This window comes from Lepisma saccharinum, chromosome 17 (assembly GCF_977018435.1).
Source record: "Lepisma saccharinum chromosome 17, izLepSacc3.1, whole genome shotgun sequence".
Classification (NCBI taxonomy): domain Eukaryota; kingdom Metazoa; phylum Arthropoda; class Insecta; order Zygentoma; family Lepismatidae; genus Lepisma; species Lepisma saccharinum.
Window position 1 is genome coordinate 61,060,166 of NC_139245.1, and position 27,774 is coordinate 61,087,939.

Sequence of the window (27,774 nt, forward strand, 5' to 3'; positions counted from 1 at the left end):
CATGTTGGATACGTGCTATTATCAATAACAGGTTACTGAACATTCTCCGCCTTGCCTCGATAATTATTTCTCTCCTTAAATTATTGTCACATTATTTTATTTCACACCACAAGAAATAAAAAACCTAATTTTATCTAGTGTAAACCTAAAACTTTCGGGGGGGCTCGAGCCCCCTAAGCCCCCCTCTGGATACGTGCCTGGACCTAGACCGGCCAGTCTTATACGTATTTGTCGCTTTTCCTAGAAAGGCCTCACATGGAAAGAATTTTGGAGGCGATTTTAAATTTCTTTCCTTGTTCCATCCATCATTTCAGAAAGTAGTGGCTGTGTGTGTGACTTTGTGTGTCCTGTGTCGTTGCAAGGAGAATGGAAGAATTGACTGATAGGAAGCTACCTGCAACTCCCAAAAACGTTAGAAAACGTAGTGGGGATTTATCTGAAACATGTTTTCAACATCCACACTCATGATTTTTATAAGAGGGAGTCAACAGACGAAACATAATCATGAAACAGCCCTCGTTTGTATGTGTGCCTAAATTATGGTTTTAACAATCGTTTACTAAATTGTAATTGTCCGAGAATTACTGTTTTTCTTTTATTCCTACAGAAAAATGGAGAAACTTCATAAGAAATTTAAAAAATGTGTGTGTTACATAAATGCTTTTTAGTTATGAAAATTAAATTAGCAACATAAAGCTAACACTGTTTCCTGAACTTGAGATTGTCTTAGAAATATTTGCACTGTGAGCGAAGCGAGTAACTTTTTTTTCTTTTAAAACTAGCAACATATTGCGTAATAATAATTGTTTCCTAAATCCTTGAATATCATAGAAATGTTTGTATCCCAAGTGAGGCGAGTGGGAAAATTTTCTCTTTCTATTTCCCCAGGAATATCTGCGAAACGTAGAGTACCCGACCCCACTTCGGTGCACCCCTGTTATCTTCTCTTGTTCGAAAATATCTGCCCTTTACTTCACACTTTTATGATTTTTATAAATAATTTAATAATAATAATAATAAAGTTTGTTCCTCAGGCAAAACAGGCGTCAAAAGAAAAATATTAACAGCAGGCCCCTAGCTAAGCTTTGACAATGGGTGGGTTTCAAAGTCCGCCAATCATTGCGCCGCAGACGAAATTTTATTTGGTTTGGGGATTTTTTCAATAAATTAGTGTTTTATTTTAAAATTCAAATGTTTATTTTAGGATAATTATATTATGAAACTATGATCAGTTTCTAGTATTTTATTCAATGGGGGGTTTGAACCCACTAAACACCCTTATATACGGTCCTGATTAACAGTTATAGTAATACAAAGATACAGCTTCAGATGTGTTTTGAAAATTGAGGGAAATTTAGGTCAAAAAAGGGAAATTTCACACTGGTAAAAGGGAAATCCTACATTCCGAGATTGGCAACACTGGGGTGTAGCAGGAAAGTCTACGTTTGAAAAAATAGACTCGCCTAGAAGTCGGTTCTGCGCTTCTGCTGTTGGGCGTAAAGTCCAAGTACATGCTCAGCCTGACGGTTTTTGACGTTACTTTATGAGCGTAAATAGGTGAAACAATTACGCTACCTTCCCGCTATTGGTGACTAAGAAGGACAATGTGAGGCTAGCTTCACTGAGAGATGCGCAGATCAGGCTGGCGCGTCAGGCTAACTTCACGGACATTACCACCTATTACCGAACATTAAGGGGACGCTGAAGAATGTTTGGAAATAGAAACCTATGAGAGAAAGGACTACAAAGATATTGAAGAGAAATACATAACTGTCATCAATTGTAAGTAATATTAGGATGTATTCCTGTGTAGAGTAATAATAATTTCATTAGTGAGAAACACTTTACTATACCGGAGACGGATTTCTTCAAATTTACAGGAGAAAGTACTTACGCAAATCATTTTCTGTAGTGTTGTTGATGTTCGGGAATGTAGTTTTGATCCATTTTAATGCGAATGCATGTGGTTTTCTACGAAAATCTATTTCCGATGCGCTATTGCTGCTGCCGCCATGATGTTGTCCGTATATGCTAAATTGAACGAAAGGAGTGCTAATGGAACCTAACCTAACCTAGTAGGCATACCTCGTCCCCGTGATGGTTCGTGGGGCTATCGTGAATTTTTGGGCTAACGTCAATGGTTTTTGGGGCTACCCGTGGATGGTTTGTGGGAAATAAGGAACAACAGTAAGTACTCGTTAATGTAAGAAATAGACATTATTTTCGTTAGAAATTCATTATTTCACTTAAAGAAATGTTCCGCAATGCAGAAGAGTACGTTAGCAATGTAAAAAATTGTGAAATACATCATTGATAGGTGTCTCTGGTATGGTAAAGTAGTACTGCAGATAGCATTAATTCTGGCTAAATTTAACATCAGAATAGTGAATAATAGCAGCTGTAAATTTGGTAACAGTTTCATTTTTCAATTTTACACAAGAAACTACTTACAGAAATGAGTTTCTCCAAGGTATACAACGTTTGTCGAGGTATTTTCTTTCATCGTGGAATATATTTGACCGGGATATCATGTATTTTTCAAGAGAAATATCTCACCGACGCACAATTGTCATTGCTTTCATTTGCTTGCCCTACGACAAGCAGATGATGTGTACGTTTCATGATATAAGCCCCTGTCAGTCAGTGTTTCAAACCCTTTTTTTTTTTACTATGCTTGCCAAACATAACCAAACCTAACCTACCCGTATCGGAAATGGTTCGTGTAAGTATCGGTCAGCTACCAAGCATAATGGTTTGTGGAGCTATCTGTGAATGGTTCGTGGGGCTATCTGTGAATGCTTGTGGGGCTATCGGTGTATGGTTCGTGAGGCTATCTGTCAGCTACCCAGGCTATTCATCAACTAGCCGTGCATAATGTATAATTTCCACCGGTGACAAACACATTAGTAGGTATTTTTCGGTGAAGAAGGTTGGGTAACAGTATGGTATAGTGAAAACACATTTCTTCAAATTTACAGGAGAAACTGCTTATGGAACTGAGTTTCTGTAGACTTTTGGAAGCTTGTGGAAGTGTTTTCTCCCTTCGTTCAACTTATTCGGCTGGTAAATTATGTATTTTTCGACATTAATATATCTCCGATGCGGGATAGCTCTTGCCACCATTACCGTCGACTACGTGAATAAAATGTTCCATGCATTCATTTATGTAACCCCCTGTTAGTGTAGCAACCATGCGGTAGTTTTACAAGATGACATGTGAACATTTTTTTTTTTTCAATTTAAATTTCTATGTTTGCCTAACCTAAACGTCCTTGAATGGTTTGTGGATCAATTTTCGCTTAATAACCTTCTTACAATAGTTTGTGCAGCATTTTTCGGTTATTATGTTTGGAAACACTGCATATCAGCTGATGATAGACAACGTAAGTCCAGATTTGCACACCATATTGTGTGTAACAAAAGCGAATTAGCAACGAACAATAAATACTTGTAATGTGAAAAATTATGCTTTTTTCAGTGGAAAAAGCAAATCCCATGTTAAAAAATGTTCCGCTATGCATAACAGGTCAATACAAATGTAAGTAATTTGGAAATAAAAGAGAGAAATGTGTTTTCACTATACCATTTACAGGAGAAACTACTTACGGAACTGAGTTTCTGTAGACTTTTGGAAGCTCGTGGAAGTGTTTTCTCCCTTCGTTCAAATTATTTGGCTGGTAAATCATGTATTTTTCAACATTAATGTATCTCTGATGCATGATAGTTCTTGCCACCATTACTATCGACTACGTGAATCAAATGTTTTTTGCGTTCGATTATGTAACCCTCTGTTAGTGTAGCAACCACGCAGTAGTTTTACAAGATGACATGTGAGCGTTTTTTTTTTTTTAATTTAATTGTCTATGTTTGCCTAACCTAACTGAACCTAACCTAACCTTTCATGAATGGTTTGTGGATGGATCAATTTTAGCTTGAAAACCTTTTGTGAATAGTTTCTCTGGCATTTTTCGGTTAATAAGTGTTACTGTAGCAACCATGCGGTAGTTTTACAAGATGACGTGTGAGCGGGTTTTTTTCTTTCAAATTTAATTGGTAACACTTTACTATACCAGAGACGGATTTCTTCAAATTTACAGGAGAAAGTACTTGTGCAAATCATTTTCTGTAGCGTTGTTGATGTTCGGGAATGTAATTTTGATCCATTGTAATGCGAATGCATGTGGTTTTCTACGAAAATCTATTTCCGATGCGCTATTGCTGCTGCGCCATTTGCTTTCTGCACGAGAGCACAATACGCTCTCGTATGTCCGTATATGCTAAATTGAACGAAAGGAGTGCTAATGGAACCTAACCTAACAGGCCTAACCTAACCTAGTAGGCATACCTCGTCCCCATGATGATTCGTGGGGCTATAGTGAATTTTTGGAATAATGTCAATGGTTTTTGGGGCTACCCGTGGATGGTTTGTGGGAAATAAGGAACAACAGTAAGTACTCGTTAATGTAAGAAATATACATTATTTTCGTTATAAATTGATTATTTCACCTAAATAAATGTTCCACAGTGCAGAATAGTACGTTAGCAATGTAAGAAATTGCAAAATAAATCATTGATAGGTGTCTCTGGTATAGTAAAGTAGCACCATTTAATTTTCTATGTTTGCCTAACCTAACTGAACCTAATCTAACCTTCGGTTAATAAGTTTGGAAACACTGCATATCAGTTGACGATAGACAATGTAAGTCAGGATTAGGCCGCCATATTGTGTGTAACGAAAGCGAATTAGCAACGAGCAATAAATACTTGTAATCTGAAAAATTACGCTTTTTTTCAGTGAGAAAAGCATAATCCCACGTTCAAAAATGTTTCGCTATGCATAACAGGTAAGTAAAAATGTGAATAATTAAGAAATAAACGAGTGAAATGTGTTTTCACTGTACCATACTGTTGCTGTTAAAAGTTTACTAAGCATTATTTACTGCAGAAATTATGATTGAAAACGTAGCTTAGGTGCTACTTTTGTATAGGTGAAACAGCTCTAAATCATTTATTTCGCAGGTAAACAGAGTATCCGGAAAATGCCTGAAACTCGCTATTTATGTCACTTTCCATATTCCTACTTATGTATTGTGCATTGAGAAACATTGCTGAAGGTTTCATTTCACTTTTTTTCATTGAAATAATCTATATTTTCGGCGTATGAAGTAAATTTTGTTGGTTTCTTTTCCCCATCCGTAACATGCTAAATGGCGGTCACAGTTTCACTACCATAGTCAGCATGCAGTGTTTCCACACCACTCCACCGAAAAAATATCTATTTAGCGCCACAAACCATTGACGCATAGCTACATGAACCATTTCTGGTTAAGTTAGGTTGTGTCACATTTAGGTTAGAATAGTTAAAAATTGGTTTAGAAAAAAAAATGCGTACCCCCACACACCATTCTCGCATAGCCCCACAAACCATTTGCGGAAACGTACCTTCTTCAGTTACAAAAACACGTGTTTCGGAACACTGACCGGGATTACGTCATCCCACACAGGCAACATCTGGCTGGAAGGAAATGGATGCAACAGCTTTCGTGCATTGGTCACACATTTATATCGAAAAATACATGATTTACCGTCAAAATTCAATGAACTATGCGAGAAAACACGAAGTTCCACAAGTCTAAAGAAACTGCATTTAGTAAGTAACTTCTGTAAATTTTAAGAAATCCGTTTTCTGGATACTTAAAGTTTACCATTTCACACTTTTTTACATTGCTAATGTACTATTCTGCATTGTGGAACATTTTTAGGTCTAATAATGAATTTCTATAACACACATTATGGCGATAGCATACTGGTTGATCACGCGTTGTGCGAGTGTTTTGTCAATTTATGCAGTGTTGCAACCTTTTTCACCCAAAAATACCTACTTTGGTGCCCAGATTTGAAATTATGCTAATACCTCGCAAACCATTGACGTTAGCCCCACACACCATTCACATTAGCCCCACAAGCCATTTCACGTAAGGTTAAGTTTGGTTAAGTTAGGCAGTTAGGCAAGCATAGTTTAAATTTTTTTTAAAAAAATTAAAAATACTCAACACGTCATGTTATAGTGAAAACACGGCGAGGTTTGAAACACTGGTAAAACTTCGATAGCGTTCCAACACCTGTCACTCATTTATTTCGTCATTCTTCAAGGTGCTATTTTGCTTTTTTCACAAAAAAAGTTCAATTTTTGACATAAAGAGTAATTATTATAATTATTAAACCATTGACGTTAGCCCCAAAAATTCACGATAGCCCCACGAACAATCACGGGGACGAGGTATGCCTACGATGTTAGGTTAGGTTCCATTAACACTTATTTCGTTCCATTTAGCATATACGGACAACATCGTTTTTTCTCGATGAAAGAGAATACCAACAAGAACTTCTAAATGCTACAGAAACTAATTTCGGTAAGTAGTTTCCTGTGTAAAAATGAAGATATCCATTGGGACGCTATCGAAGTTTTACCGAAACACTTACTGGGGGTTACGTCATGTAACACATGGAACATTGTGCTCCCATGCAGAAAGCAAATCGCGGCAGCAGCAATAACGTGAGATAAACACATGATTTCGCATTAAAATGGATCAAAACTACATTCCCAAACTTCAACAACGCTAAAGAAAATGATTTGCTTAAGTACTTTCTTACGTAAAAAGTAAGAAATCCGTTTCTTTTATACGAGGGCCTCCAGATGGTGCAGTGGTAGCGTCGTCCCCTTGTAATCAAGGGGTCCCAGGCTCGATACCCGGTGGAGGCAGAAGTGGTTTGGATCCCACCTTAAACTGTACGACCAGTCCCGATTAGCCTTACTGTGCATAAAGTAGACTTAAAACACCAAATCAAAAAAATCTTTTATACGAAAGTGTTACCATAGGTTATTCGAGTAGACGTCCTTGGTTGTGGCATTGTTCTCAGTCTACACAGACACGTCATTTTGATGACAGTCCATGTCTTGTAGCACGTCGCTCTGTATACCAACTGCGTAACCATTTTCTGCAAACATATTTTATTTCTGTGATCACTGATTTCATGGTGTGTCACTGTTTTACTGTTCATTCTTCGGTAATTATTTTATTTGACCCCGTTGACTTATTATGGTTACTATTTCTGTCTAAACGAACTTTGAAATCTGATACTCGTTATGAGTGAAGAACAGCATATCTGAGCAAGGTGTGCTAGATCAAATGATGAGAAAAGAGGAGACCTGGAAAAATATTTGATTCGTGGGGCCCAAATGATAATGTTTTTTTGATGAGCCATTGAAAAGTGATAATGATATATATATTGGGAGTACCTTGGATTCGAGGCTGTGACCCTTAATTCTTAGGAAATAGATATTTGTGAGACGAGTACTATACCAATACTCTACAACATCGCTTGTAGCAAATGCTTTGAAACGTATTGATGATTACTCATGCTACCAACGAGTAGCATGTGTTCTATGTGACGAACACATTTTCGCTGCAAACTGTAAGATTCTTTAATTTTCGCTCATTGCACAGTACATTGCAAGGTGTTGTTATATTTTATTTGCATAAGCTATTCATAATTATGTCCTCTTGTGTTCAAACTTGACAGCGATTTCCTCCAGGTGTACCACGAGCAAATGCAGTGCTTCCAACCTCTCAACAGTTTCTCTGATTTCAATTTTAATGTACCGAATCGCAAGTATTTTCTTCAATTATTCCTCATACTTGAGTTTTCCGTATTGTTCTCTATTAACATGTTGGCCGAATATAGTTTCTGACTTCATGTTATAAACAATATTGTAAGTCTTACACCAGAGGGTTTCTTGCCTAATAGAGGGACCTACAGTAAAGTTGGCTACTCTCTGCTGGTTCTCAAGAGCTATGTTGCCAAATTAACGATTTCTGGACTCTTGAAAACTTTTTCAGGATGGTCAAGTAACATTTGGAGAAGTGTACATCATTCTATATATATTTTTTTTTTATTTAAAGTGATTTCACATGATTTCATCGCTATTTGAATCAACCTGATTTAAAAAATCTGGATATTTTAATAAAGTGTTCAAATTAATGTATTTTTTAAGCAAATTAATGTATTTTTTAAGCATGAAGGAAACATTAAGAAATAATAGAAATGAATACTACATGAAAATCTACTTATTTCATACCAAAAGCACAGATTTATTATACAAACTTCCCAGTCATTAGACACACAAGAAGCTTCTTTTGTAATATTTCCGAGAGTGGAATGTGCCAAGATGATCCCCCATGAGATTCCAACAATAGTCTGCCATCATGTGTGCATCCCATCTTCCTTGATATTTGGCATTCATTGTTTTTATGTCCTGATGAAACCTTTCACCTTGTATTTCGCTTAAGTCACCAAGGTTTCCTGGAAAGCTATCTAAGTCACAGTGCAGATAATGGAGTTTGACACTTACGTTACAGCCAAGCCTTTGAAATAAAAGATGATATCCTGTAGTAATTGCTTGTAGTTGTGTGCCTTCTTGTTGCCAAGAACGTTTATCACATCAGGAACAAATGAAGACTAGGCACTTGATTCAATTTCTTTCATTCATAATATGAAATGTGGGTCACTTATGTTGTCTGATCAGTGGACCATCAAAACTCCTGCCTACAGTTTTTCCATGGTAAGTCCAGGTTATGTATTCAGTGTGGTTCTTCAAAATTTTTACCAAGTATTTAATCAGGCCTAGCTTTATGCGTAGTGGTGGCAGTATGATTTTATCTCGTACTCCCAAATATTCATTGAGAACATTTTGTTTTCCAACAACCATATATTCCCTCATAGGCCAATCTTTTCTCGCTCAATGTTGATGTTTGGCTCTACTATTCGAAAGACATAACAAGAAAAGATGCTTTGTGTAGCCACTTTGTTGACCAAGAAGAAAATTAACCATCTTCAAGTCTACAGTATTCAAGTCGTTGCAGAATACTAAGTAGTTGTGTTCAGTAAAGAATGAGAGCAAATCCTTTTTTTTCTCATATGATAAAATGTAATTCTTGTTTCCAGGCTGAAGTACTTTCATTTCCTTTAGTCTGGAGACAAGCAATTCCAAAGACTCCTTGGAAAGATTTAAGTCCTTGATCAGATCACTCAATTCATTCTGGTCAAAATGTTCACTAGGTGAAATTGTTTGAAAATCAGTGACACTAACCCCACTGTCTTAATTTTGTGCAGTATCAGACATGTAAGACTCATCTGCTGAGAGCTGTGGTAGTTCATGGATAGGTGGAATGGGTACAAGATACGAGTGTGGAACAGGTCTCGTGGCTGAAGGTAGATCAGGATAAGACCACTTGTCACGATTATGAAGATTGATGCCTGGGATATTATCAATACAAAAATAACAGTCATATAAGTGTTTTTCTGTTTCCTTCAAACCATTGGTACTCCAAAATTTCAGGTAACTTCTCTTTCCATTTGTCCACTGCAGCAAATGCTCCATACAGTTTTGTCATACAGTATGAAGAGCCCATGGCTTATCCTGATCTCCAAGATTGACGCCAAAATAAGTTACATATGCTCTTTTTGCAAACTCAGAAATAGGTTTCCTACCTGCTTTCAGTGTGTACTCTCCACAAATATAGCAAAATATGTTTGGATGATTCAGGCAGTAGTCATGAAGTATCCATGACCTCTATGGTGTTGGATCTGCATAAATGAAATGATATGGGTGGGAATAATAGTTGTGAAACAAAGGTCAATTATACATAAACAACTGTGGCTAATTTAAACACATAAATTGCCAAATCAATTAGCAAAGCTTGTTACGATATCACTATTTTGCAAAGGAGATCTTTTAAAGAATGGACTTAAATTTTGTGCTTTCATATAATATATCATATCTGTATCTAACCAGATCTCATGCAGTCTGAATTTTCTGGATCAGCCCCAAAAACCACAGGAACAGGCCTAAAAACCAAGACTCACATACACACAAAGTTGGGCAGTGTTATCTATACCTTCACCTGCAATATCGAGAGGAAGGAGGGTTGGACATCCAATGCCCTTAACCTCAGGATCAACAACCACCCCTCCTCCACCCACAACCTGGACTTAATCATTTCTGTTAATACCAACCATCAAAACATTCCTTTCAATGACTGCTTCTGAGTAGAGATCACCCACTTAATCATTTCTGTTACTACCAACCATCAAAACATCCCTTTCAATGACTGCTTCTGAGTAGAGATCACCCAATCTGCCAACACCTTAGTATGTAAAAGATGGGAGAGGGCCTAAATATCAGCCATGAATGGAACCAACCTCTGGCCTGAAAACAACTACCCAGTAACTTTCCCCACCAAAACATTTCCACCCTCATACCTCCATAATCATCACTTTAAACTTTACACAGATTCCATTTTCACAATCTTCTTTTACCACTGGAGATGAGGCTGCAAGAATTTGGATTTTTCAATTGTCTGGTGACCTTTTCCTTTCCCCTTTTATACTTGTTACACACACATACTTGTATATACATGTATCTTGTATTTTGTCTTTTATTTGAGCACCATCTAATGTTTGTGTGTAAAATGCATTTTCAGATAGCAAGTGCCTTACCCTCATCAACACAGATGGACTTTCACGATCACTCTCTGCCCAACCTACCGAAAGAAGAACCTGACCTCATGCATTCTTCAATCAAGAGTGAGCCAAATGAAGAGTCAGCCGGAAACACTTGGCAGCCAGCATCTTCATCACCAGTTATTAAATCTGAATCAAAGTTGGAACAAATGAAAGTAGAAGAGCCAGGAGATGTTGCCTTTCACATATACTTGAACTCTGGTGCTGGAATGACTGAATTTTTTCAGGAGGATAGTAAAGATCTTGATGCAAGTGATGACATTATACAGTTTGGTTCTGTTGCAATTAAAAGTGACGAGACTGTAGAGCCTGAAGATGTGAAGACTGAACTTGCAATTGAAGATGAATGTCCATCTGCAGAGACAGAAAGGTGAGTGCATGAAGTTATTTTCACATTAATGAAACAAAGTACCATAATACTTTGATCATACCTGCTCAAAATTTTCTCAAGTTGAGGGATGTGACGACCTCATCACCCAGTGACTTGTTCACTGGAGTTAGTCAACCAACAGAGTGAAATGGTCAACATTGTGCTCTGTTGGGATTTACAGAGCTGTCCTGTCATGGCTCTATGAGCATCCCACAATCAGCAGAAATGGGGTATGGTTGGTGGACTATAATGTGATTCTCCCAGCTAGATCCGAAGGATCCGCTGACCAATGACAGGTGCGGTCCTCCATTCATATTGGGTGTTAGGCGTAGAGCTGACAACTCTGCACTGTAAAAATACATGTCAAGAAATAGCAATATGAGGCCATGGATGTTCCCAAGGTAAAATATTCCGGAGGTAAAATAGTCCCCCATTCGTATCTCCGGGCGGGGACTACTTTGGGAGGTCCCTGGACTAAGGATAAGACTTACATTAAGAATAAGGATATTAAATTAGGCACCTGGAATGTTCTGAGCCTTTACCGGCCTGGGGCATTTCAGTGTACAGTTAATGAGATAGTTAAGTAAAATTAGATGTAGTAGCTGGCCAGGAAGTTAGGTGGCCAGGAGAAGGGAATTGTAAAATTGTAATTTAAAAATTATACTTTTTTCTATGGTGGTCCTGAAAATCATAATTTTGGAACAGGCTTTTTCATAAATAATAGAATTATCTCGGCTCTTAAAACAGTAGAATTTATTAATGATAGGATATCATATGCAGTTTTATAGGGTAGGTGGTGTAAAATTATTTTAATAAACATACATGCACCAATGAAAGATGATTTTTATACAGAGTTAAAACAGGTCTTTGATAAATTTTCTCAGTATGATATGAAAATTCTGTTAGGTGACTGTAATGCACAGATTGGCAAAGAAGAGACATTTAAACCCACGATTGCTAAAGAAAGTCTTCATGAATTAAGTAATGATAATGGTATAAGATTGATTACTTTTGCAACCTCAAAGAATTTAATTGTGAAAAGTACCACTTTTAAACATAAAGATATCCATAAATATACCTGGTCTTCTCCAGATGGTAATCATAATCAGATAGATCATATTCTCATTGATAAGAGAAGGCATACTAGTATAATTGATGTTCGTACACATAGAGGTGCTGACTGTGCAAGTGACCATTATTTAGTAATTGCTAAATTAAGAGAAAGACTCGCAGTGATAAATCATAAGGAATAAAATCTAAGAGTTATAAAATTTAACACAGGAAAATTTGCTAACTAAAGATGCTCTAGCCTTCTTAAACCTGAAGGTTCATGGCTGCAGCAACACAGGCTTTCCATCTGTCCCTATCTTGAGCAAGATCTCTATACTCTTTTCCATCCCTACCAATTTCCTTTAGGTATATCTCAACGTTGACCCTCCATCTTCATCTTGGCCTTCCACAGGTCTCTTACCATCAGGTTTCCCAACAAGAATCTTGTAAATTCCTGTTTCCTCTCTCATTCGTGCCACATGACCTGCCCACCTAAGTCTTCTTGATTTAATCATTCTAATAATATGTGGACATGAATACAAATTATGTAGTTCTAAATTATGTAACCTTCTCCACTCACCTATCCCCTCATCCCTAAAGTCCAAATATTTTCCTGAAGATCTTATTTTCAAATACTCTCAATTTATGTTCCTCTTTCAACATAAGGGACCAAGTTTCACACCCATATAATACTATGGGCAAAATTACTGTTTTGTATATTTAACATTTAGTTTCTTAGATATTAAACGAGAAGACAAAAGTTTATGAAGAGAGAAGTAACATGCATTTCCTGAATTAAGCCTACTTTTTATTTCCTCTTTAATATAATTTTCACTTGTTAATATTACTCCTAAGTATTTGAATTTGGAAACTGGTTCAAACGAGTTGTTATCAATAATTAGATTTTGATTATTACCTAACACTTCGTTTCGGCCTGTAAGCATACATTAATTTTCTCTTTGTTAACTTCCAAACCTATCTCTTTAGCAGTTTTGAAAAATATTTTAGCATTTTTCAAAATTGTATTTATATCATCCCCTAATAAGTCTACATCATCTGCATATGCTAACTGAGTCACACCATTGCATTTTTAGTCCTTTGTTAGTTTTTTTACCTTCCTAACAGCATATTCTAAGGGAAAATTAAAGAGCAATGGAGATAATAATGCATCTCCTTGTTTTAACCCATCATGAATTGTAAATTTGTCAGACACATTAATACCCACACGAATTTTACTTTCTGTTTTACTGGTGCATACTTTCATCATACTAACAAGCTTCTTAGGTATTCCAAACTCTACTACTATATTATATGATTTATCTCTTTTGACCGAATCGTATGCTTTTTTAAATTCAATGAATAGCTGATGGACATTTTGATTATATTCCCACTTTTTTTTTGCTGATGAAAGAATTAAGAAAGATTACCAAAGTAAACTGTCAAATAGATTTGATGTTTTGCAGGATTTAAATGATGATGAAAATATAATTGTAACAGACATAAATAAGAATTGGGAACACATACATAATGCAATAGAATCAGCAGCTAAAGAAAGTATAGGATACCATAAACCTAGAAAAAGTAAGGCATGGTTTGATAATGAATGTCATAATCTAATAGAAATAAGATATCAGGCTAGACTTAGGTGGTTAAATAACTGTGATGATACAAATCTAAGCAATTATAATATAATAAAGCGAGAAGATAATCGCACCTTTAGAAGTAAAAAAAATATATTACTTGAAAAGTAAAATTAACGAAATTAAAACAAAAATGAAAATATCAGAGATTTATATAAAGGTGTAAATGAATTTAGAAAGGGGTGGCAACCTAAATTAAACTTGATAAAAGATAAAGATGGTGATTTTCTAGTTGACCCAAACGATATTCTAAATAGATGGAAGAACTACTTTAATTACCTTTTAAATGTTCATGTAGGAGATAAATCAGAAGTAAATGAAGTGCACACTGCAGAACCTTTAGTTCCAGAACCTAACTTGACTGAAGTTAAAGATGCTATTAAATAGCTAAAGAATAACAAAGCACCTGGCATTGATTTAATATCAGCTGAGTTAATTAAATATGTTGAAAATTCGTTAATATTTCAAATTCATAAATTAATTTGTTTTTATATGGAATAAAGAAGAAATCCCTCAACAGTGGAAAGCATCCATAATTGTTCCTGTGTTTAAAAAAGGTGTTAAAATGAACTGCAATAATTACCGTGGAATTTCTCTACTCTCAACAACATATAAAATATTATTTTCCTGTAGTTTACGGTTATTACAAGCATAATAAAACAGTTTTTTGTTGTGACGTTTCAGGAGAACACACGCTTCCTTCATCAGACATTTATTTTCATTTTGACTAAAGATACAGTTACAGCAATGGTTAGCAATTTTTTAAACAAAGTTATCTAACTTAAGAAGCTTGTTAGTATGATAAAAGTGTGCACCAGTAAAACAGAAAGTAAAACTACAATGGAAGCAATGCGTACATACAAGAAAAACTATATAGAATATTATCTAAAATTCTTTTAACAAGACTAACCCCATATGCTAATGAAATTATAGATGATTATCAATGTGGATTTAAACGTAATAGATCAACTACAGATCAAATTTTTCACATTAGACAGGCACATGAAAAAAAGTGGGAATATAATCAAAATGTCCATCAGCTATTCATTGATTTCAAAAAAGCATATGATTTGGTCAAAAGAGATAAATTATATAATATATTAGTAGAGTTTGGAATACCTAAGAAGCTTGTTAGTATGATAAAAGTATGCACCAGTGAAACAGAAAGTAAAATTCGTGTGGGTATTAATATGTCTGACAAATTTACAATTCATGATAGGTTAAAACAAGGAGATGCATTATCTCCATTGCTCTTTAATTTTGCCTTAGAATATGCCGTTAGGAAGGTAAAAGAAATCAACGAAGGACTAAAATTAAATGGTGTGGCTCAGTGGGGACGTGGGGAATTTCCACTCCTTGCTGAGGTGTTTACTCTTTGGCGTATACCAGCTGAGCAAGATCTCGTCCATTGCCACTGTATGGCGGATCGCTGAGCCTTCTTCGTGGCACCTGACACTGTGAAGGTCATGACTCATGTCACTGAATGACTGGCTGGCACCTTAAAGGCAAATTGCACATACAGAACCTCCCTTTCCTACCAGTTCTGCCACCTATCATTGCAGTCTGGAACTCATCCCGCAGACTGGTGGCATATGGGGCCTGGGCTACATATCCAGTAAATTTCATCTCTGTCACTTTATTTCACTATTTCATGGCATTTATGTGAGAGGTCATATGCAACTCAGGCGGTGGTAGTGAGTCATTACATTGATTCTAGATGTGTTATATATCACTCACAGCATCTTTATTGTTTTTTTTGGAGCTTTGTTATTGTTTTTTCTGAGCATTGAGTCTTGGGTTATTTGTAACTTGATATATCTTTTATCATTATACTTCGAGGCACTGGCCAGCAATTCATCAAAGCCAAATGTACAATTGCAAAAGGCAAAAATAAATATAAAAGAAGTTAATGTACATCTATTCATTTTATACATGTTTTAAATTGTTTGTATTAATTGTAACAATAACAGCATCACTTAATAAGATTTTCACAAGATTTTCATGAACCATCTGCAAAGTTTTGTCCATGGGTCTACTCTTCACGTAACATGTATGTAATAGCATGGTAGTTTGAGTTGCCTGTGCACCACGAGACTCGCAAGGTGAAAAACATTTGAGTAAAGTATGCCTCACTAGGCCCTGGGCATAAAACTAGGTGAGTTAAATACAACTCATGTGGCAGGTAACGAGTTAACAAATTCATTTTGTTACATTTGATGCTGATTATAATTTTAGATTATGTTTGATTAGATGTGTTAGGTTTGATTAATTTTATATTTTTCTTAGTTTAATAATTTTTGGTTTTGTGCCATTGGCTGTTACACTATTTTTTTTTACTTTTGAGTGTGTATAGAACCTGGTTTTCAGAATAAAAAAGTGGTGAAAATATTCAGGATTACATTTCTCCTATGGGGTCATATTTTGGACCAAGTATATCTGTTAATTGTGTACCTTGAAGCAAATGTTAGGTTAGAAAAGACATGCAAATCTATTGGTTTATATCACAATATTGTAAGATGAAAGGAAACTGTACAACTGCTACTATAATATACCAAATAGGACCAAAATTGTGCAGAGATTCATGTGGTCTAGTTGGTAGACTGCCATGCGAGGGAGGTGGGTTTGTGAGTTTAAAGTGAAATCCAATTCCAAACCCGAATGATTATCGACTGCGATGCTATTTAATGACGTGTCCTAGAATACGTATTGGGTGACAACAGGTCGCAAGTTGTCTGTTTCCTTTTTCACGCTGGATTACAATACAAGTCGAGGAAGGAGTTTGTCTGCTCCCTTGAATGGGGGAGGGGGTGACTATGAAGTTGGTTGAAGCAAAGAAAATGTGACTTTTTTTACGTTGTATTTTACACAGCCGAAACAGGACAAAATGTACAGCCGTGCCTTTTTTTTTTTTGTCAGGTGCCTAGAAAGGTTGTGTTGTTTCTCCTGAGAGATCTTATCTTACCAGATAATCTTGTAACAGACAATGCTCCAGTAGACTCGTATAAAATCCAACATTCATTCTGCCCGATTATTTCCTGACTTTTGCTGATGACAGTGTGACTGGTGTCAAGATTCTTTGAGTTTCGCTTGCAATAAGCGAGAGATTGTTTTCCTTTCAGTAGGTCTCAGTGCAAACTGGTTTCTCATGAACTAGAATTGTAAGAATTTCCTGGAAGAGCAACGACTGTGCACAGTTGAAAGAAATTAACATTATTTTAAATCCTTTATCTGTGAAAACGTTTTCATGTTCTATTTTCCTTCTCACAACACACATCATGTGCATAACAGGTTGTATAACTACAAGGATAAATTGTGTTACCGTCTCCTAGGCATCTTTGTGTCCATTTAATCTCTGTTTAAGCTGAAAATTGGTGCAAATTCCAATAACGACCCCTTCGAAATAATGACGCTTTTCCTGGGAACTGTGAAAGGTCATTGTACCGAGAGTTGACTGTATTTACTTGGGGTTTTCTGCATTTTGAAGCCTAATCCATTGAGACATGTTCCAATGCTTGCCATTATCAGTTTATTTCACACAGAATATTCTATATCTTAATAACAAGTGTAAGTCAGCATTATCCCCCCCCCCAGAAACGCTCCTTTCAGTGTAAGAGCTCAATAAGTCTGAAAAAGTTTTTTTTCTTCAAGAGGCAACACTGTTAAGGGGCAGTGACATATGCCTCAGGAGTCAACACTGTTATGGGGACAGTAACATATGTCTCATTTGCCCCTCCCTAGAAAAAATCCTGCGAACGTCCATGCTTCTACACAAATAATATATAAGCTGCACATCTCTGTACACCCAGATTTCGATCAACTCAAATACATTCTTTTTAAGAGTTCTTAAAAATGTTCATTCTTTACTTGAATACTTGTACGAGTTCTACTTGCACATGACCACGTGTTTCAAATGCTTTGCTCTGGCCCAGCAACTGCTGTGCATGTCTCCAATATAAAAATCATCGAAAATTGTTGTTTACTGTGCATTCTCTTAGCAAATTTGCTATGAGATTTGAAAAATTAGATAAACAATGCCTTATCTAAGAATTTACGTTTTGCCACAAAATTTCCTGCTTTGGTCTATCTTTGATAATCTACCACCTCTTTCTACAAACAATGGAAGAAGAAGAAGAGTCAAAACTGCAATACCTGCTGAAAGAACTAGCATACTGCATAATTTATTTTTATCTTTCTAATTACTCTGCAATTTACACACTTACACATTTCACACTACCCACCCAGCACTTTCTTCAGCTTGAAGATGTGTTTTTGTTTCCACATGTTTTCCTGCGTTTCTGCAACAAACAGACGATTTTAACACAATTAACTTGCCTCAGAGTTCATATGTTTTTTGAAGTTCATTGTCATGTGAAATGCAGGAAGCACTTCTGGAATGGCCAGTTGTCACAACTCGTTTCATGCGTTAAACTTGTGCAACTTTTGGAACATGCCAGTGGAATGGCAATATCATGCGCCTAGTAGATGTCCCCTTTTGTCAAGATTGTATATTCCTTTAATCCCAATGCATGACTTTTTCTTGTTTTTTTTTTTTTTTAAAAAAATCACAGTTTTGATGTTAGTGTCTCAATTAAATCATTAAGCTAGTCATGTAATAAAAGCAGACATTTCGGAAAACTTATTCCAACCACAATGCTTTCCTTCTTTCACTGCTCCCCCTTATTATTTAAGTGTTGAGTAAATTTTGGTGAATTGTATTTACATGTTCCTACTATGAGACAGGATCATTATATGTTATTTGTGTCAATTAAGAGATAGGGGTACGTACCCAACTTCCAAATTTCCTGAGTTTTTTAACATTATTTTCCAAAATGTTGGGACGTAAGTAATATGACGTCAGATACTGGTCTTTTGTCTTGATTACCTTGCAGATTTTAAACTATTAGCATCCTGAAGTCCCATACCAGAGCTCAATTTAAATAACATTGAAGACCTTCCCTTGAAACAAAAATATATATAAGCTTTTTTATAAACACAAAAGTTATTGTATTGTCATTCACATATATAATAATACAATATATGTGTGTGTGTATTGACAGACGAATTAGAAATTCAGTGTAGCCAGGGGTAGCGTAGCATTGTATCAGAAGGCCAAATTTGGTGCAAAATTAAGATTTATGTATAAGACGTAAGTGAGTTCCTAAAGATATATCCACGATACTTACCTGTAAATGTTCTATTAATTTTGGTGGCCTCTGCCACCATCCACTTGGAACTCGATGCATAGAACATTTACAAGTAAGTTTCGCGGATATATCTTAAGTAACTCGCTTACGTCTTATATTATCAACTGCATTGTTTATTCCCCTTAACATAAGATTTATGATTTCACATAAAATGTGTGGCCAATACTTACATGCATCTTGCGTGCATCTGTTGACAAAATTTGGCCTGCTAGTGTTGCCAGCTAAGAAATTATTGCCTTAAAATTGCTCTTTTTCACTTAGCATGCATAATTGCCAAACCCGAAACCCATCAAATGCTGCTCCCCATGCAGCACACAAATATCCATAAGACATCTAATTCATATCATTAGGATATTCATGCCAAAATTCTGGATATCTGGGAATGTCCAGTTGACATCCATTGAATATCCTCTGAACATCCATATGTGGACTCGGGAGAAATCCAGGAAGGACATGTTTTGGACATTGTATGTATGACTTTTGGACATGTTTCGGATATCAATGTGACTTTGGTTCCCGTGATTGCGGCCTTATCTGGATGTTTTTATTTCATTGTGTGCAAGGATATTTTTTGGACTAAAGTTGCACCCAATCTGGAAATTATCCTGATATTTTTCACATGTACTTTGAACATGAAAAGAACATTCTTGGACTAGATTTATGCAATTCGAAGACCTCGTCTACACATACGATAAACTATTATTTGCATGCTTAAGTCCGATGCCGGACTGCAACTATTCCCTCAGTACAACCATGCATAGTGAGTGAGACAAAGTCTTGTAACTCCAGGAACTTTCTCCTGGCCTTGTGCGCATGGGTCACTTGCTTGGTCAAACAATAGCCTATGTACAGTGCAAATGCTTTGTGCCATGTTTGCGAGTCACTGGATCACAAAATTCGAGTCCTAACATTACTAAATTGAGACTATCCACTTAAATCAAGACGTTTACGCCAATTTTTGATTAGCATGTGGACTTAATACCTCATATCCAATATATATCTAAAATGGGAGTTTCTCTGGATATACAGGACAGGAGATTATTTGGCTATCCAGGAGGATCTCCCATCCTGGATATCATACTCGAGAGAAACCCTTTCCATGTCCAAGATGCTACAACAAGGTGGCGACAGACCTGGAAAACCTGGGAAACCGGGAAAAGTCAGGGGAATTTGAGGTGTAAAAAAATGTCACGGAATTTCGTCTTCATTGACTTTTTTTAAAAAAATTATTTATTTATTTAAAGATATCGTTATGGAACTCTGCACGGGAACAGGAAATCTCGTCCACAAGTTTTGGCCTCAACTTTTAGGTCCCTTTTATGTGCAACACAACCACGGCACCATAAACCAGTGATGGCAGGAGGAGAGAGAGAGAGAGAGAGAGAGAGAGAGAGAGAGAGAGAGAGAGAGAAATTTCTTTCGCCCGGGCTTCTCGGCGGGAATTTTAAATTCGAGAGGGGGGGCACAGTCCCCCGAATTTCAATGGGAAAACATAAAAAACTGGAGTTTGCCCCCTCTTCTCCCGCTATTTTGAGGAGAAGATGCGAACTTTAGTATTCTTTTCAAAGAATGGACATTTCTCAAGGGAATGAAACATGTTTCATGTTCTTGGGTGCCATACAAGTTGAATAATAAGCCAAAATGTGAAACTCTGTTTTTAAAGAAAAAATAGGTAATTTGCATTTTTGGAGGAAAATTGTCATAACTCCGGCACTATGGGAGCAATTTACTTCGGATAAGTTTTGTTTTTCAGCTAAAACATCATAGCATGCAACTGTGTGCAATTCAGAATGCCAAACCAAGGAAGGGGCGTTTGGGAGCGCGACCACTGGATTTCAATGAAAAAAAAAAACAACAACATAAAAATCTGGAGTTTGCCCCTCTTCTCCCGCTATTTTGGGGAGAGGGTGCGAACTTTAGTATTCTTTTCAAAGAATGGACATTTCTCAAGAGAATGAAACATGTTTCATGTTCTTGGGTGCCATATAAGTTGAATAATAAGCCAAAATGTGATTTTTTTTAACGAAAAATAGGTAATTTGCATTTTTGGAGGAAAATTGTTGTAACTCAGGCACTATGGGAGCAATTTACTTCGGATACGTTTTGTTTTCCAGCTAAAACATCAAGAGCATGCAACCGTGTACAATTTTGAATGCCGAACTGTGGAAGGGGGTTTGGGGGTGCGACCATTGAATTTCAATGAAAGAAACATAAAAAATATTTTTTCGATACACCCTATTATGCACCCTTCAGTATATACTGGGAAAATTCCATTATCTAAAATCCTTACCTTAAAATTAAAAAAGGGGTATGGAAAATAACTTTCAAGATATCAAACTCTCACGAAGAGGTGTAAGTCATATGACTTACAATTTCAAACAATAGTTTAAAAACACAATGAAGTTATACTTTCATATTTTTGCCAGAAAATGCACTAAAATGAAAATGTGAATTTTGGGAAAAATGTAGTAAAAAAATAAAAAAAATAAGAAAATACACCAATTTGTAAAAAAAATATCAAGGTCCCTACCGATTAGGCATAAATAAAACATGAATGTCAGTTGTAATTTATTGCATTAATAACAGTGAGTCCTAACCTAATTTTCGACATAATCACCACCATTGTTCTGGCATTTGTCGTAGCATGGCACTAAATTTTGTATGCCCATGGTATATGTGGCCAAGGCCAGGGCTGTACAGCGAGTGGTCCAAGATCTCTCACCTGAAGTGATGCAAAGGGCCCGTGTGTACTCAGCTGTATGGGGTTGTGCACATTCGATTGGCCTTCGGTGTATTGTCTGCACCATCGTCTGTCTCATGACGTCCGGTCTGCACACCTCACACGATTGCTTGTGGCTCTGTGCCAAATTCTGAGCGTGCAATGTAGGCTACATCGCAGTCGGTGGGACACGGTTTGAGAACTTCAATCTTTAACCTAGAACTGTCCTAAAACGGCTGCATTGCAACTGTACCAGATTACAGCTACATGCCACTACTTCCTGCCTGCATGTGTGTGTGTCTATCTCTGACCACTAGTGCTGTGTATAGGCACCCTTGGAGCTTTTTTCAGGATGCCTCTCGTATATGAGCTTTCAGAAGCTTTTATTATTAGAGTGTTTCTGTTTTAATGTGTGGTTAGCTAAATCAGGTACCTATACAAGGCAATTCTATAAATTCCTTGCATTAAATTTCTAATACCTACATACACTTTTCGTCAGCATTAATGGTATAACTGCATGTTGTCAGTTTCACAGTACTTCACTTGGATATACTGTACTGAAGCTGAAATCCTATTGATAATGTAAGGAAATATGACACTTTATTTTGTTCGATTCAGTTGTTTCACTTATATGCAAGAGTTAAGTTGTTTGCGTTACAGAGAATAGAGAAGTAGCTTTATCCATGGAAAAATGAGTCCGCACTCATGGTTCTTGCAAGCAGAGTGTTCCAAACCTCAGTGAAAATATCAACATATAATACCGAGAATGTATAAGGAGACTGATAAATTACAAATTGTATTTCTTAATAAATCACTATTCACTCTTATCTCATTTAGTCGTAACTTTAAAAATAATGAAGTATTTTATTTTATGATGCCAAAAGACCTGGGTCTGAATTCCAGCCTGAATCACTCTATAAGGTATTCCACAGTACTAGAAGTTATTCTTAGTGTTACACAATTATAGTATTTTTACTTTAAAATAATGTTTCATCCTTCATGATCTTACCATTTTGAAATGTAGAATAATTGTGTTATAGCTACTAATCAATAATTTCCATTGTGAAATTCGTCTTAGAAACTTTAAAACCATATGAGGTAGTAGCACACATTTTTTTAAATATTCTGTCATAAATTGTCTTTAATAATGTACATCTTTTTCCAGGTTATTACTGGTGTATATATTGATGACATGTGCTTTTTAATAAAAATACTTGTATATGGTAAAGTGAATAAATAACGTGATTAATGCCATGAAAAAGTGAAATAAAGTGACAAGAGCGATGAAACTTATGGTATATGTAGGCCAGTAAGATCACCTCCTGCAGTTGTGCATGCGGGAAAAAGTAGATTTCACATAGGGCACCTTTCAGTGGGCTAAACACATGATGTAGGGTGGATGATCTAAGCATTCCCAACCCATTTGTGTGATCGTGTCCATAGTGTGTCCAGCAACGTGGGGACATGCATTGTCTTGCAGTAGGATGACACCTCATGACAAGAAGCCATGCCGCTTGTGCCTGATTACATGTCTCACCTCGTTTTGCAAGATGTCGGAGTACAGAGCAGCATCCTTTTCTCACCCTGCCAGAGGAAGCAACCGAGAAGTGGACCACGATGATCAAAGAGAAACATGAACAATACCTTGGAAACAAAGTCTGTTTTTTTTTTTTTTGGGTTGTGGGGAAGAGGGGTGTTTCCACTTTTTGAACCTTGGAGGCAAATTGCACATACACAACCTCCCTTTTTACCAGTGCTGCAACGTGGTCTGGAACTCGTCGTGCAGACATATATCGCACCCCAGCCTGGCATACATATCGAATAAGTTGCATCGCTCTGTCCTTTTATTTAGCAGCTTTTTCATGGCATTAATCCGATTATTTATTGACTGTACCAAATACAATGATATACATTCACATCTTAGACGTAGGTTAGAACTCAAAACTTCAGACCCAAATCACTTCCAATAGGATTTCTTTCTTGCAGCTTGACACAAGCGACAACTTTCTGCTCTGTGACAAAGGATTTTGGAACTACTCTTGAATCTACAAGGGAAGGAGAATCTACAAAATCTTCAAACTCTGAAGGTTTTGTCATTTTGAATGATGGAAGTAATTTGTTTAATGATAAATGTGAACTTGTGGTTCCTGTGCAAGATCATACTAGAACAAAATCTTTTGAGTGCTCAATGTGCAGGGAATCATTTAAGGAGACAAAATGTCTCATGGAATATACAGGAGTTCATAGTGGTGAAAATTCTTTTTTGTATTCAACCTGCATGAAACCTGTAGCATTGAAGCAAAAATTTAGAAAGCATTGGAACACTCATAGTGTTGCAAGCAAGGATGGTCTACCGAAACATTCCAGAACTCTCACTGGAGACAAGCCCTTTGTATGTTTAGTGTGTAATAATGCTTTTGCACTGAAGTCATATCTTAGGAAACATTTAATAATTCATTCTGGAGAGAAGCCTTATGTGTGTTCAACATGTAACAAATCATTTGCACGGAAGGAAATTCTTAAACGGCATTTAAGAATTCATACTGGAGAGAAGCCCCATTTGTGTTCAACATGTAACAAATCATTTGCACGTAAGGAAATTCTTAGACAGCATTTAAGAATTCATACTGGAGAGAAGCCCTATGTGTGTTCTACATGCAACAAATCATTTGCATGGAAGGACGATCTTCGAAAACATTTAATAATTCATTCTACAGAGCAGCGCCATGTGCATTCAACATGTAACAAATCATTTGCACAGGAGGAAGATCTTAGAAATCATTTAAGAATTCATACTGGAGAGAAGCCCTATTTGTGTTCAACATGTAACAAATCATTTGGACGGAAGGGAGATCTTAGAAGGCATTTAAGAATTCATACTGGAGAGAAGCCTTATGTGTGTTCAACATGTAACAAATCATTTGCACGGAAGGAAGAGCTTAGAAGGCATTTAAGAATTCGTACTGGAGAGAAGCCCCATTTGTGTTCAACATGTAACAAATCATTTGCACAGGAGGAAGTTCTTAGACAGCATTTAAGAATTCATACTGGAGAGAAGCCCTATGTGTGTTCAACATGTAACAAATCATTTGGACGGAAGGAAGATCTTAGAAGGCATTTAAGAATTCATACTGGAGAGAAGCCTTACGTGTGTTCAACATGTAACAAATCATTTGCACGGAAGGAAGAGCTTAGAAGGCATTTAAGAATTCATACTGGAGAGAAGCCCCATTTGTGTTCAACATGTAACAAATCATTTGCACAGGAGAAAGTTCTTAGACAGCATTTAAGAATTCATACTGGAGAGAAGCCCTATGTGTGTTCAACATGTAACAAATCATTTGCATGGAAGGGAGATCTTAGAAAGCATTTAAGAATTCATACTGGAGAGAAGCCCAATTTGTGTTCAACATGTAACAAATCATTTGGACGGATGGAAGATCTTAGAAGGCATTTAAGAATTCATACTGGAGAGAAGCCTTATGTGTGTTCAACATGTAACAAATCATTTGCACGGAAGGAAGAGCTTAGAAGGCATTTAAGAATTCATACTGGAGAGAAGCCCCATTTGTGTTCAACATGTAACAAATCATTTGCACAGGAGGAAGTTCTTAGACAGCATTTAAGAATTCATACTGGAGATAAGCCCTATGTGTGTTCCACATGTAACAAATCATTTGCATGGAAGAAAGATCTTCGAAAACATTTAATAATTCATTCTACAGAGCAGCCCCATGTGTGTTCAACATGTAACGAATCATTTGCACAGGAGGGTGATCTTAGAAATCATTTAAGAATTCATACTGGAGAGAAGCCATATGTGTGTTGAACATGTAACAAATCATTTGCACTAAAGGAAATTCTTAGAAGGCATTTAAGAATTCATACTGGAGAGAAGCCACATTTGTGTTCAACATGTAACAAATCATTTGCATGGAAGAAAGATCTTCGAAAACATTTAAAAATTCATACTGGAGAGAAGCCCTATGTGTGTTCAACATGTAACATATCATTTGCACAGAAGGAAATTCTTAGAAGGCAATTAAGAATTCATACTGGAGAGAAGCCCCATGTGTGTTCAACATGTAACAAATCATTTGCACGGAAGGAAGATGTTAGAAAACATTTAAGAATTCATACTGGAGAGAAACCCCATTTGTGTTCAGCATGTAACAAATCATTTGCACGGAAGGAAGATCTTAGGAGGCATTTAAGAATTCATACCGGAGAGAAGCCCCATGTGTGTTCAACATGTAACAAATCATTTGCACGCAGGGAACATCTTAGAAAGCATTTAATAATTCATTCTGCAGAGAAGCCCAATGTGTGTTCAACATGTAACAAATCATTTGCACAGGAGGAAGATCTTAGAAAACATTTTGGAATTCATACTGGAGAGCTCTTTTTGTGTTCAACATGTGAGAATTCATCTTAGATGACATTCAGAAATTCATATAACTTAAACACCTTTTCTATTCAACATTTAAGAAATTATTTTGACAGAATCCAATTAATTCAAAATATTCGATGTTTTATCCTTGTGTAGCCTTTGGTGTTCTGTCATGTATTTAATGTGCACTGAATAATTTGAAAAATGTGATTCTTTTTTAAAAAAATTGTATTTTAAGGAAGTTTGTGTTACAAACCGAATGTTCTTTCACCTTATCGAAAGGTTCTTTCATCAGACCAAAATTTATCTTGTTTTTCCGGGCCCACTCAAGGATTAACAGTCACTATGTCACCTTAAGCATAGAACCTCTAGTTCTTGGGCTGTCATCATCCATACTTCGTCATATAGATATTAATTTCCTAGAAGGATGAATTTTGGGGGCATCCACCATCTAGCGTAAGGAGTAGAACCTACAACTGTAATTACACCTACATGATGATGTCTTAAGAATTGGATATCTTCAGATCAGGAAGCATAAAAAAAGTGAACTCATAAGTTTACAATTCTTATATAGTTTGTTATTTATTTACATAATTTGTGAATGATAAATAAGGTGAGTAACATGCAGGCTTCCATGAATGTGTTTTTTTTATGTTTACATTATAATTCAATACTTCCAATCAGTAAATGATTAAACATTGGTTTACAATTAGTTTGTTTTATTCACATGGCTAAGGGCTTATATCTATAAAACATTATCATGATCGGCAAGTAAAAGTACCTACTATACCTTCCTATTTCTGATGACATGATGTTCCTTTGTACTATACAATACACATTTCGTAGATTGGTAAAAACGCTAACTTCACAAGACAATAGGTCAACCTTTGTTATGTTCCTGAATGCATAAAATTGTGTTAAATGTGCATAAATGGAGGCAATATATCACAGGCGTGACACTTGAGACTCAGACTGCGAAACTGAGATTAACACTAAGTAAATATATTGGAGAACATATTAATGGGCCACAAAACTAACTGGAGACTTACGAATTTATAAAAAAAATTAAATTTGACTCACTTTTCAAGTGGGAAATGAGCCTTTTTGTGAAAATCTTTATTTTTTATAGTCATGTAATTCTATTAGTTCCAAATTACTTCAAAATCCAAGAAAATGTGTTATTATAATAAAGCACACGATTCCAAGAAGCAGTATAAGGTTATTTAGGTTTATTTTCACTTCCTGCCTTCATTCCTCAAAGGAAAAGAAAGCTTGTGAAGTTGTCTCTTTGTTGTTCTCTGTTAATGGCATAGCATTTGTAGAAACTGTCAATCAACTTAATCTGCATTTTGTTGTTGACTAGGTTCCACTGCTTGGCTTTTTGAAACTACATTTTTCAAAAGAGGAAACTCGAAATCTTGTTGTCAAAAGTCTTTGAGATATTTGGACCACATATGGTTTTATGTGATTATGCAGATCCACTTCACAATTGCTGCATTGCTAGTAAACAATCAGTTTTCCTACAAGACAACCTGTCCCAAAATTCTTTATGGAAAAAAATTGTTAAGATTTGGCAGGGTTCCCATACACTTGGAAAACCTGTAAATCTCAGGTAATTTGAAAAATACAAAATTCTCAGTGAAAATCATCAGTGTACGTTCATTTTGCATATCTGATTAATTGATATTCAACTTCTGTTTGCCAAAAGTGTTCTGTACACATACACACTCAGTCTTACAGATACTGTTACAAGGTTTTGAATGAAATAACAGAAGAAACTTTTAAGATATTGTAATACCTCATGTGTATGTGTTACA

The 27,774-nt window shown here is 36.2% G+C and overlaps 1 protein-coding gene across 2 annotated transcripts; it reads left to right on the plus strand.

The window, feature by feature from the left end:
* Positions 1-1,617: 1,617 nt before the first annotated feature.
* On the plus strand, positions 1,618-26,689 carry LOC146001321 (uncharacterized). 2 transcript variants are annotated; one of them, XM_083138632.1, is made up of 4 exons: positions 4,433-4,447; positions 6,335-6,413; positions 10,545-10,954; positions 23,554-26,689. In XM_083138632.1, exons 2-4 carry the CDS (start codon positions 6,393-6,395, stop codon positions 25,394-25,396), a joined length of 2,274 nt encoding a protein of 757 aa, XP_082994758.1. In that variant the 5' UTR covers positions 4,433-4,447; positions 6,335-6,392; the 3' UTR covers positions 25,397-26,689. The 2 variants fall into 2 exon arrangements, with proteins under 2 accessions (XP_082994759.1, XP_082994758.1); XM_083138633.1 differs by lacking the exons at positions 4,433-4,447; positions 6,335-6,413 and adding an exon at positions 1,618-1,782.
* Positions 26,690-27,774: the final 1,085 nt, after the last annotated feature.

Excerpts from the sequence above, each read along its gene's own strand:
- LOC146001321 (XM_083138632.1), top strand. The coding sequence starts at position 6,393 with ATGCTACAGAAACTAATTTCG. Across the intron at positions 6,414-10,544 it reads TGCTACAGAAACTAATTTCG|ATAGCAAGTGCCTTACCCTC; the intron begins GTAAGTAGTTTC and ends ATGCATTTTCAG. Across the intron at positions 10,955-23,553 it reads CCATCTGCAGAGACAGAAAG|CTTGACACAAGCGACAACTT; the intron begins GTGAGTGCATGA and ends TCTTTCTTGCAG.